Consider the following 12,370-nt stretch of genomic DNA (forward strand, 5'->3'; position numbering starts at 1 on the left):
CTACTGAAGGCAGTGATAATGATAAATGAAGAGGGGAGTTTCAGTCTATTCACTGATTTTAGAGTTTAAGTGGTGAAAAAGCAGCTTAGCAACTGATGATGCAAAAACTGCCAGATAAAGTGCTAGGTGAATGAATTGCAAGCTTGTATGTTTAGCATATTACACCAGAATGTATAACATATAAAAACTTACTTAAATCTGCATTAGTTATTTTTTTGGCCACTTAGAGGCAATGAACATTGACATATGGTGAAGTTGTTTACACATCCAACAGACAGAGCACCATCAGCAGTTATTTGGAGTTGTGTGTGTACACAATTATTCACTCTAATTCAATTATTCACTCTAATTTGAGCTCTGTTTTGATCGCCACCAACATCTGAGGGAAATATTGTCTCTTTAGCTGCTAAATGCAGACAGACAGTGTTAGCAACCAGCTAATGAACTAAAGATATTGATTAAAGCAGCTTTAAAGTATTTAAATTGAAGTTGTAACTAACAGTGAGACTTTGCATTCTTCAGTTTGGCAAAAGTTTAACAATGATGTAAAATCATGTTGTAAACAATTCAAATCTTAACTTAAGGTACACCAACAGTAGTTAGACAAAAAAATCAGGGTCCGGCTTCCTAGTTTTTCCCACGACCTTCAACCACATTTCTTATCTCTCATCAGTTTGATGTGTAATCTCCATGACAGACGAGCAAAGATGCAATTTAAGTTCGAGGAAAAGCTAAGGAAGATTGAAGCTGAACCTTCAGGGAAAGCAAAAAATGGACCAGTTTTGATTTTCTTTTTCTTTTGCCAAACAAGTATGGTCACACTGTATAACATTATAAGTTAAAAATGTTACACCCATGGTGTCACAGAGGTCTACGGGCTACGGAAGAAGGTTAGGGCCACATGTGAAAAATATATTTGAGTTCTTGAGGGTTTTTTTTACTCTTTTTTTCAGAATTCTGATTCTGACTTTTTTTTTCTCAGAATTCTGATTTTTAACTCAGAACTCAAATACATTTCTTCACATTGGCCCTAATCCTCCTCCATAAGGGACTAAGATACGTATGAACTGCGACATCTCAGGTTAAATTCCATCTGGTCACCCGTCCTATTTCCTCCCCACATTTCTTGTCTGCTTCTATACTATCACTATTGTTAGAATATATTTTGTGTGTAAAATAATAGGCTTGTAGAGTTCATAAAGCTGGCCTTGATGCCTCCGTTTCCCTGGGATATGAGAGGCTATCTGGTTTTAAAGTGATTAGAAATTATAAAGAGAGTGTGAGAAATTGCCTGAAAAAAGGTCTTCTCTGATCAGGGGGGGAACGAGGCAACAATCGCCAGTGTTTTGCAAGCGCGTGATTTGTGACACAGAGTATGGAAATGACCTGGCTCTCAGGGAACTCCTTAAATTTGCAGATTAAAAACACAGGTGTTCAAATCCAACAATAGCGGCTTGTCTTTTTGAGCTGAGAATGAGAAATTGAGGTCATGTTTTCATATAGTGTGTTACATATCGTTAGCCGTCTGGAGCCAGAAGATCTGGACTATATCCAACTGATAACAGCACCACGGATGAAGCAGAGAAAGTGGATAAAAAGTGAGGGTTCTGGGTTAGCCGGCATCAGATGCTGGGGGAATCTCTGTCCATTTGCTAGGTTTTAGTGATAGGCTGTTTTTTTCTTAAAGTAATCTGATCCGTATGCATACGCTTTTGTAATTTGCAATATCATTCATTAAAGCTTGTTGTTAACTTTAACTGAACAAATCCTGAGTTTTATTTCTCTGATTTACCAGTAAAAGAACACTTTTCAGGGTGTAGTGACCATAGAATTGGAGTCAGATTAAGTCTTGCCTTTTTAGGGCCAGACTGGTCATTGGTCACATTTGAGAATAAAATCCTACACTATGTAAAAATGTCCAAAACTAACCGCACAGCTGGAGCACATTTTCTTACATTGTGAGGATATTACAATGTCAAAGAGTTTGTAGAGATGAATAAATAAGGGAATGATGTTGGGTCAAGAGTGACTGAGACAGCATACATTTTTCAAAGCTTCAAGTTATTCACCATAGCAATCAAACGTTAACACAGCGGTGGATTATTATTCGCCAACCACTTCTTTTCTTTCCCCCTGTGACCACCTCCCCCACCTTCTCCTTGCTCTGGGCTCAGACTAAACTTTCTCCTTGTAGGATTAGCAGTGCAACTCTGAAGACAACGTCTGACTGTTGTACTGGCGTCTGCAGCGTGTGTGGCTGTCGTGTGTAAAGGCTCAACTGAGTGTACATTTGAAACTCGTCATGTGTGAGGTCTGCCATGCATGTAAATGCACATCGGCTATACTGTGAGCTGATATGAGCTGGTATGCCTTTGACGTGAGGGTGATAAGAGGCTTAGAGTATCAAACACCGCGTATGTCAAAGCCCTTTGCTCTTAGATCTGCAGATCACCTGCAAAACTGGTGCAATGTATAGTTGGGTGCCCCCATGAAATCCAGCAACCAAAAACATAATATAATGGAATTAATCCTACAAAGTACAACAGAAAACAACAAGATATATGAGAATATGATCACACAGACACATATTGACCTAGCAGATGGCTAAAACAGGAACAGCATCGTCCTTCTGTGAGACCTCATCTGCTAGTCCAAACTCATCGCTTCCAATTCCTCATGGTTGCATCTCGGGTTGCATTTGTGAAAGCACCCTCCTGTCAAACGTACAAAAACATGCAGAGTAAGCGCATGTGCACACAAGCGGCGTAACATACCGTAACTCCACACAATGTGCTGAGAGTTTCCTAGGTGCCTGCTGTTGGTAGACAGGCTCTACAGTATATGCACGTGTTTGAAAGATAGTGGAAAAGAAACAACTGGAACCCTGCTGCGACTTTGTCGAAGACCATTTAAAACAAGCAAACTATATGAAACTCAAAGCACCGTCCTTGCCAGCCAGGCTGAAAGAACCAGTGAGGTGCAAAGGAATTGAATGAGATGCCGAGATAGGAAGTGTGAAAAGAGACGAGAGAAGAAGAAACAGTAGTTAGTGGCTCTTGGCAGGTGATGTTAAAGGATTAGCAGATTGTGCGAAACAGAATGCACTCGCCCTGGCATCTCTTGGTTCTGGGTTACAGGAAAGGTCTCAGTATTCAGCCTCGAGAATGAACTCACCTTCATATGCAAATGAAACCCGGGGACATTCAAACTGCAAAATGGTTGAATTGATTGGTTCATGGGTTAGCACACTTCAAACTCTTCAATAGTTGTTGTGCACCTTTTGTGCACAAAAGCCACATTTTATTCATAAATATCTTGCCTTTTATCAACTGGCATTAAAAACTTCTAATGCGATGAAAAGGTTAAACAGTAAAATATAAATAATTTCTACATTCTCCTAAAAACACTTTAAAGAAATCACAAAAGGCCACAATACAAACACATTTGAAAGATATTACAATCTGTCTTTATTATTGCTATTATATACTGTACAATCTACTTACATTATCTGAATGGGTTACAAGTAAATACAATTAATATCTTAATATATTTTCTGTCATTTAAATATGTAGTGTTTAACATTTGAAAAAATATTTCTATAAAAGCATTTAATTTTGTTATAAAAAAAATTACTTGTACTGTTGTTAAGCAAAGTACAAAAATCAATTAAAAAGGACTTTAATTTATAAGGTTAATCTTGTCACATTTCAGGGTGCATATATCACATTTCTTCATACTCTGTTTCACTTGGTTAAAGGTTACGATTAGTAAGGCACTTAAATGCTCTAGTATAGGTGTTACTGTAACATAGAGGAGCGTTCTTCTGTTTTCTAAACCTTAAGGTCTAATGTGAAGCCAGGTTTTACCTCCTCAATCATGGACACAACCTTTCTGGGAGGCTAATGACATCTCCCAGCTTTCCACACAAGGAAAGCAGAGCAGAAGCGTAACCAGGACAGAAACAGCCATTTCCTGTTACAAATGAAGGACTCGGTCTTAAAGTGCTCATACTATGCTCATTTTCTGGTTCATAATTGTCAGAGGTTATATCAGAATAGGTTTACATGGTTTAATTTTCAACAACCACCATATTTTTGTTGAACTGCACATTGCTGCAACTCCTCTTTTCACCCTGTGTGTTGAGTTCTCCGTTTTAGCAACAGAGTGAGGCATCGCACTTCTGTTCCATCTTTGTTTGGAGTCGCACATGCGCAGTAGCTAGATAAGGACTACTAGCCAGTCAGAAGCAGAGTATGAGGGCGTGCCACGCTTTGTAACTACTAGCAGTTAGAAAGTGACGCACGTTCGTCACGGAAGTAAAGGCTGGACTACAATAAAGCTGTTTGGAGAAGTTTGTGAAAAGTGTTTTCTGTTGGAGATGGTAAGTGCCTTTGGGGTGGACTTGACTGGGGGGGTTAGGGGTTAATGGTCTGATGTTGGTGGAATTGACTGGAGCTTTTACACTTTGTAAACCTATAACGTGCACACAAAAAAAAAAAAAAAAAAAGATATAACACAATACAGGAAAGGGGAAAAGCCACAACGCATAATATGAGCACTTTAAAAAGATTCAAATTCAGAAATAAAATATCCGACTTTTGGGGACACACACACACACACACACACACACACACACACACACACACACACACACACACACACACACACACACACACACACACACACACACACACACACACACACACACACACACACACACACACACACACACACACACACACACACACACACACACACACACACACACACACACACACACACACACACACACACACACACACACACACACACACACACACACACACACACACACACACACACACACACACACACACACACACGCACACACACACACTTCCCGGTCCACCCCACATCCACTTCTTGTGAGTAAGCCTGGACAGGCTTTCTTCCACATTCTCACATAAACCATATTCTGGATTCATTTTAAACAACTATGCCAACATGGCAAAACTGTGTAAGGCTGTTGTGCAGGCAAAAACAGATAAACCTTGATTTTTTTTATATTGTGTGGGACAGCTTAACTGCACAAAACCTTTGCCCAGCAGGACCACACACAGTGTAAATAAGGCCACCTCACACATCGTACTCAATCAATTTAGAATACTGTATTGTAAAACTAATGTCATAGTTTTTGCATACATATTTTAACTTTTTTCCTAGTTGGCATGGCAGTTTTGAAGCTCACCTGGTATGAGACATTTAAATGAAATCTGGGTGTCACCAGTAGCTGGACAAAAAAAATACATTGTTCATATCCAAACTTTGAGAAAATGCAGAATAATGTGCTGTTGCTACTAAGAAGCACAAAGCGTGGTATGGAAGATAAAGTAACTGCCCTGAAAAAGGAAAATAATCCTGCTGCTCCATCAGTCTTCACTGAGTTTCAAATGCCCTCCTATACTGGGCCAGGAGACCAAGCACTTTGATGAAGTCATGACTGACGGACTGTGGATTTGCATGGCTACATGGGAACTAGGAGCTTTCCTTTACTTGTGTTATGCGAGCGATGTGTGGTGAGAGGTTTCATAAAATGGGAGTTACCGTGTTTTCAGAACCCCAGGAGGAAGTCGGTCTCCATACAGCCACACAGGCTGACAGACAGTTAAACAGTGTGTTACGGTTTCTGTGTGTTTATTGCCACATTTCCATTGCATGGTACGGCACGGCTATACTCGACTCGCTCTTTTTTGGTTTTCAATTTGCAAAAGTTGTGAATAGTACCTGGTACCTGGTACTTTTTTGGTACCACCTTGGTATGATTCCAAGTGAGCTGAGTCGATAGAAAGTAGAGTTAAAACACTGCGGACCACTGATTGGTCAGAGAGAACTGTCACTAACAGCACAAACCCGTCATTTTTAAATAGCCAAGCTACCGTCAATAGCGACTGCAATATTTTTTATTCACTCACCCCAGATTTAAAAAAAAAATGGCAGCACACTAAACTATGCTGTACACTATGTTCACTACGTCGTACAATTGACAAAGTGCAGACACCGTTGCCGATGAAAAGATCCACGAGTGATGCGTTGAAGATGATAGGCCAGGGCAGTTTCACACAGCATTGCTATGGCAATCAGCTGAGAATGCTGCCTAGACTGAGGGGGTACTATCCGCAGTGGAAAACAAATAGAGAAAAAGCACCTGGTACCAAAAGGGAGTTGAGTGGAGTCAAGTTGAGCCGAACCATGCAGTGCAAATGAGGCACGTGTGCAGCAAAGTCTGACCGCCAACTTTGAATCTCTGTATAAATGTTGAACACAGTGACAGACCGACAAGGCTGGGCTTGTCCAAAGGGTCAAAGGTTCCTCCACATCATACTATCCCAGAAGCACCCTCTGCAGGCGGTAAGCAGGCACGCTGCTCTCTTCCTCCGACTCCGCGTCACTCTGGGGGTTGGAGCTGCAGGGAGAGGTGCACTCTGGGGAGCACAGGTAGTGCATGAGGGGCAGCCGGTACTTTCCACAGAAGTCCACGAATTTGATCTGCCGCACACATGAATCAAAGTAGACGCCTGGAGAAAGTAGAGAGTGACAGGAAAAACAAAGCCAGGTTCAAGTGGCAGGTCAGTGACTGAAATTCTTTTGTGCAGATATATGTATGCACATGAATGCTATCAACATAGTACAATATTATTCATACATGACATCATCGTCATAAACTCGGATGCAAGCTGTACACCCAGGTAGGAAACAGTAAAGGGAAAAACATACACAGGATATGTTATCAAAGTGGTTCTCAACCTGGGGATAGGGACCCCTACAAGGGGTCACAAGACAAAATTAAGGTGTCACCAGATCATAAAAAAACAAAATTATGCTGCACAAAATGCTTTTTAAAAAAAAAAAAATCTTCCACTAATCTTTGCCTTTATTTCACAGCGGTAAATAACTAGATATTGTTTACTTCTTCATGTCTCTAAAAAGTATTTAAACAGAACATGGTGGGAAAAATTGGCAGCCATGCAACCGGTGACAATGTGTCACAAGTGAGGAATTCCTAATTTTATGGGGAGAACCCATGTGTTTTCACATACGCTTTCCCATTCAAATAAATGAGAAAACGTGTCCAAACTTTTGACTGGTACTGTATTATAGGACATATAACACTTGTTCGTTACCGTTTTGGTGTGGAGTGGAGGTGTTTGAGTAGAGGGGGCAAGGAGAGCGTGATTTACATGTAATCTGGAGAAAACGCCAGTCTTCTGGACCCACGGCCTACTGCTCTGATGCCTGGCACCATCACACATTCCATGAGTTCACCCGGAACTCCCAGACAGCAAGCATGTTTAGTTACGTCCGTTTCTCTCTGCCGTTGTAGTTTTTCACATAGAACCGGGCTGGTTAAAGAAACTTAACGGACGTTCTAGAGGTCCCCCAAACACAAGCACTAAAGTTAGCTAAATGTCAGCTTTCGTAGCTAACGTTAGACTGTGACAGCCAATGGCAGAGCGAAACAGACTTACTTTCTGATTGGGAGCTCCAGGTGAAGTCGTGAAAGCTGTTGCTGTAGATGTAACTAACGTTACGGTAAAGCCCTGCATGGAGATGAGGCGCTCCGTTTTTCGGTGCTGGTCGGCATTCATCTTTTTCTCCAGCATTTAGCGGCAGACTAGAACACTTGTAGGCATATACTGACCCCATTAGGTCCGGAAGAGGCGCAGCACCGATGCTAACACTGGCATCGGTGCTTATGGGGCTTCAAAAAACACCGTCGGTGTTTTGTCATTTTAGAATCTAAAAAGATATCGCAAGTATCAGTTCTAGTGACATCCCTACTTCAAATACCGTGAAAAAAGGGTCTTACCGGCACACTTGGGGTTGGGGCACTTGCTGGCCAGGTCTAGGTAGCGCAGCAGGTTTGACGGCAGATCGTATGGGTAGTAGGGAATATTTCGGCTCTTGACGGTACGTCCTGCCAACTCTAGCAGTGACGGGGGGTCGTAGGTCATCTCCTTGACAAAGCGCACCACCAGTGGATTGCCACGGAGACTGAGCTCTTGCAGGTGCACCAGGCAGAGGATCTCCCTCGGCAGGTAAGTGAGCAAGTTGTTGTGGAGACTTAAAGATCGCAGCGAGTGGAGCCTGGAGTGAGACAGAGAAAAGTTTTCACCTACAAAGAAACATGACTACAAGAATGTGCAATTTTGAAATAAATTGTACATTAACATATGGCTTTTTACTGCAGGTTACACTGGTAAGAGATTGGTGGTGTATGTGCAGTTACCTGGTGAGCTGCGGGGGGACACTTTGGATGCGGTTGTCACATAGGACCAGGTAGCTGAGGTAGGGCAGGTTAGCCACTTCTGGGGGAATGGCGGTGATGAGGTTTCCACCCAGATACAACAGCTCCAGACTAACAGAACAAAAGAGAGGAAAAGAGTCACTTTTGAGTTTGCTATGTTCAACTCAAGTACTGAATATCACACACAGTACAGTACAGAAGTGATTTACACACTATTTCACTCTTTTTATTGTTCTAGATGCACTTATCTTATGGGATCTCAAATTAAAAAGGGAATACTTTTTTCATCTTCAAAATTTGGAGTTTTTAATACAATTTGTGTCAAAGTCAATTTAGATGTTCTAAGATGTTCTAAAAAGGGGAAATTTTCTGGCCAACAAAGCTGAGTGACCAAGTTAAAACTAATACATACCACAAGGGGGAGCTAAAGATGCACGGTTTCATGCTAAAGAGTTTGTGTGCATGCGCTTTGTGTCCAAAAGACCAGAATTATCTTAGATTCTTAGTTGTTTATTGTACAGTAGACACATTTATTTAGGAAAAAGTGTGCAAAGATAATATATGCAATACATTTGCATTAATGTTATAACCATTTTTTAAGAAACATTTTAGATGACAACAAAATCAATATGTACATGTTTGTTGTATTGAGACAACAAAGGACCCTGGTAGGTTAATGGAGGTATGGAGTACACAGGGTGGTAATTGGGAGTGAAACAGAGACGGGGAGAGAGCAATGGATGGCTGGTCAGCAAAAGTAAGCTGTCAGGCCATCTGCCTGCTGGAACTGATGACACAGCAACGGCGAGACAGGAAGCCATTATACTGTCCTTGGTGGCTAAGCACTGAGCAAGCCCCCTCTGTAAAGGGAACTGAGACATTCAGGGTCTGTGCACTGCCCTCACTGACACAAATCAACCACCAGAGATTAAAATGATAGTTATGGAGTGCATCAGGCACAAAATAGAAAGCTCACAATTAAGCCTTTTTCCTTGGCCATTCCACCCAAAAACACACTGGGTCAAGGTTTCTTCTCTAAACACATCAAGACATATTATATCATGTAGATGTTGTACTGTTACATAGTATTCACCCATGCTTAGGCCTAGTCCACAAGGCTATGGGTATTTTTTTAATTCCTTTTTGTATGCGTTTTTGCCTCGTCCACACACAAACTGTGTTTTAGGTCACTCTTAATGGAGGTTCTGGAATACTCCAGCCAGGGTGAAGTCTTTTTAGAAACGCTGTTTGTGCGTTTTCGTATAGACAGGGAAAACCGAGTTTTAAGCTTGTAACGTCAGAGTGTGCGCCGTTACCTCCTTTGTGAGGAGTCACGAATGAGGCAACATTTCTCGCAATGGCAGACATGGCCAAAATAGCGCTGGCAACATGCTTGCTAGCAGGATTTGTTTACACACTTACTCTTCCATTGTATTTTGAAACAGAGGGGTCAATAGCGCTACGGAGGTCACTGCTACATAATCCAACACTGCCACGACACAGACCCCGCTGCCACGTCGTACCACATCATAACATTCCCATGGCAACAGGGGAAAATGGCTGCTCTCTTGTGAAGTAAACGCAACATTTTTCAACTTTCTGCTAAGATATAGGTGACTTTTTTGGAACGAAAATGCGGGGATTATGAAATCATGCAAGCCCCGCATATTTTGCAGGGAAATCTGCAATTTATGCAGCGAAAGTGCGGCATATTTGAAAAAATGCGCCCCCCGCATAAATATGCAGACTTTGGCTGATTATGCATTGAATTATGCGATTGCATAATCACGTTTTTCTGGAGGGACTGTCTTTGAGCGTTGGACTTCTAGTTGGCAGGTAGTTGTCCAGTAACAGCTTTATTTTTTCAGGCTTCTGATTGGTCAACATCTTCTTCTGGGGTTATATCGCAACCTATTGGCTTGGCATGCTCTTGACAGCGCTTTAAGTGTGTTTTTATGTGGACGGAGACTTTTCTTAACAGTGCCTGTGTGGATGGAATTTTGTTTTATAAAAACAAAAAGAAAAACCCTGTTTTTAAAAATAAGTTTGGACTAGGCCTTAGACTGTATGAGTAAGTCTTTTGTGATTCAAAATAAGTATGCTTTATGACACTAATGTGGAAATTAAAGGTCAATTTGTCACAGGCTGCACTTTCCTGTCATTAGTAACTACTATTATTAGTTTATATCTCCAAAACCAGTTAGTGGTTACTGGAACAGCTTATGTGAACAATTATCCTGCACACACTATGAATCATGATGTTTACAAGATAACCTGTCTGGAAATGATCATGACACATACGGATAGATGTAAAAGCGGTATTGTAAATACCATTAAACCCATAACAATAATAAAAATTTTGAAAAGGGAGAGAAATACTGACTTATTTAAATTACATTTTAAACAATTCTACCATTATTTTCAGCTGATGATTATTTTCTCAATTATGTGATTAATCGTTTGGTCTATTAACTGTCAGAAATGTGTTATGTCAGTCACATTTTCTTGTCTTCAAATTGCTTTTGTTGCACAGTGCAAAACAAATTAAGAGATAAAAACTAATCAATCTGATCTGCTTTATTGATTCATTGACTTATTTCAGCTGTACAGTTTATTGTCACATTAGACAAAGAAAAAGCAGAAAATCAATTTGTTTGACAAATTACTTCAACAGATTAATTAATTACTTATCAAACCAGCACATTCATTTTACGTGACTTGACTAATCGACCAATCGTTTAAGGTCTAAATTGTTATATATTCTGATTGGCTGGTGGTTGCCAGTTAAAAGTTCCAGTCAACAGTTTTACCCCCATTGTATGTAAATGCATGCATTTAATGAAGAAGGTAACCATTGCACCATCACTTGGTTTCCATGCTATGTACCAGTTGACTGAAACTTACTACCAGCTAAACCGACTAGCTACAAATAATCTGCATAACGGTAACGTTAATTGTCATTAATTGTCAACTCGATAATTTACTCCGAGGACCACCCGGTCCATTATCTAACACGTATTAACGTTATGGAATATCGTCGATTATAGCTAATATAATGTTTACTACAAAGAATGTAGAAGTACACCTAAACATTAGCTAATTGGCAGTGCCCCCTTATTGCTTAGCTAGCTAATACCTGGCCATGCTAACGATTCTTATTCGGACATTTAACAATGGTGCGAAGTAACGACAGCTTCTGACATTACCCTTCATGACCTACCTGGTTAGATTTTCTATCTCTTCAGGTATACTTTTCAGTCTGTTTCCGCCGAATGAAAGCGACTGCAGACGCAGCAGTTTCATACACTGAAGTGGGATCTCCTCAAATCGGTTCCCACTAAAGTTCAACACCTCCAGCTGCAGAGAGCCGAACTCTTTGGGCAGCGAAAACTCGTCCAGGCGGTTGTTCTTGGCTATCAGGGTTTTCAGACTCGTCAGTCGAGTAATGCCCTCACAGATGGCAGACAGTCCGTTGTTGCTGATGTCCAAAAACTCGAGGTTGCAGAAAAGGCTGACCGACAAGGGTAGCGAGGCTAGTCGGTTGTAGTTCAGGTAGAGCTGTTTGGTGTCCCTTTTTCTCTCGTCGCTGACACTGTTAACGTTGAAAGTGGTCAGACTCAAACGGGAAAAGTCCAGCACGCTGTCGCTTGCTACCGCTGCCCCTTCGTGAATCTCCATGTTGGCAATTTTAGCGTGAAATTAAAACTCTGAACAAAATCTTTGCAGAACTTTTGCTGTAGGTTAGCTCCAAGACTTGTCTATTTTTGACACGGAGAAGGGGGTTATTTCTATACAACCGCCCGTAACATTTAAGCACATTTCTAGTGAAAATCTAGGTCACTAATTTAGTACTAAGGAAAAGCTGTTGTAGCAACATGTACCAACATTGAATGCGGTGTCACTCTCCTACAACGCAGCCGTTCTTTGACGGGAATATTTGCTGCCATGTTTAGAGATTGGCTCGTTCTAAAACAAGCCCCGCCCACGCAACCGTTGATTGGTTAGTCTCCCAATCCCTCATATTACAAAAGTATTAATTAAGAGATTTGTAACACATTTATGGCACATTTTATTGACTTTTTTATA

The 12,370-nt window shown here is 41.0% G+C and overlaps 1 protein-coding gene across 1 annotated transcript; it reads right to left on the bottom strand.

Moving 5' to 3' along the window:
• Positions 1–5,132: 5,132 nt before the first annotated feature.
• On the bottom strand, positions 5,133–12,226 carry LOC114564078 (leucine-rich repeat-containing protein 58). The gene is made up of 4 exons (XM_028591236.1): positions 11,505–12,226; positions 8,267–8,395; positions 7,847–8,124; positions 5,133–6,554 (listed from the first exon to the last, which is right to left on the bottom strand). Exons 1-4 carry the CDS (start codon positions 11,960–11,962, stop codon positions 6,361–6,363), a joined length of 1,059 nt encoding a protein of 352 aa, XP_028447037.1. The 5' UTR covers positions 11,963–12,226; the 3' UTR covers positions 5,133–6,360.
• Positions 12,227–12,370: the final 144 nt, after the last annotated feature.

The sequence above is a fragment of the Perca flavescens genome, chromosome 11 (genome assembly GCF_004354835.1).
Source record: "Perca flavescens isolate YP-PL-M2 chromosome 11, PFLA_1.0, whole genome shotgun sequence".
Lineage (NCBI taxonomy): Eukaryota > Metazoa > Chordata > Actinopteri > Perciformes > Percidae > Perca > Perca flavescens.

Excerpts from the sequence above, each read along its gene's own strand:
- LOC114564078 (XM_028591236.1), bottom strand. The coding sequence starts at position 11,962 with ATGGAGATTCACGAAGGGGCAGCGGTAGCAAGCGACAGCGTGCTGGAC. Across the intron at positions 8,125-8,266 it reads GTCCCCCCGCAGCTCACCAG|GCTCCACTCGCTGCGATCTT; the intron begins GTAACTGCACAT and ends GTCTCACTCCAG. Across the intron at positions 6,555-7,846 it reads CCCCAACCCCAAGTGTGCCG|GCGTCTACTTTGATTCATGT; the intron begins GTAAGACCCTTT and ends TACTTTCTCCAG.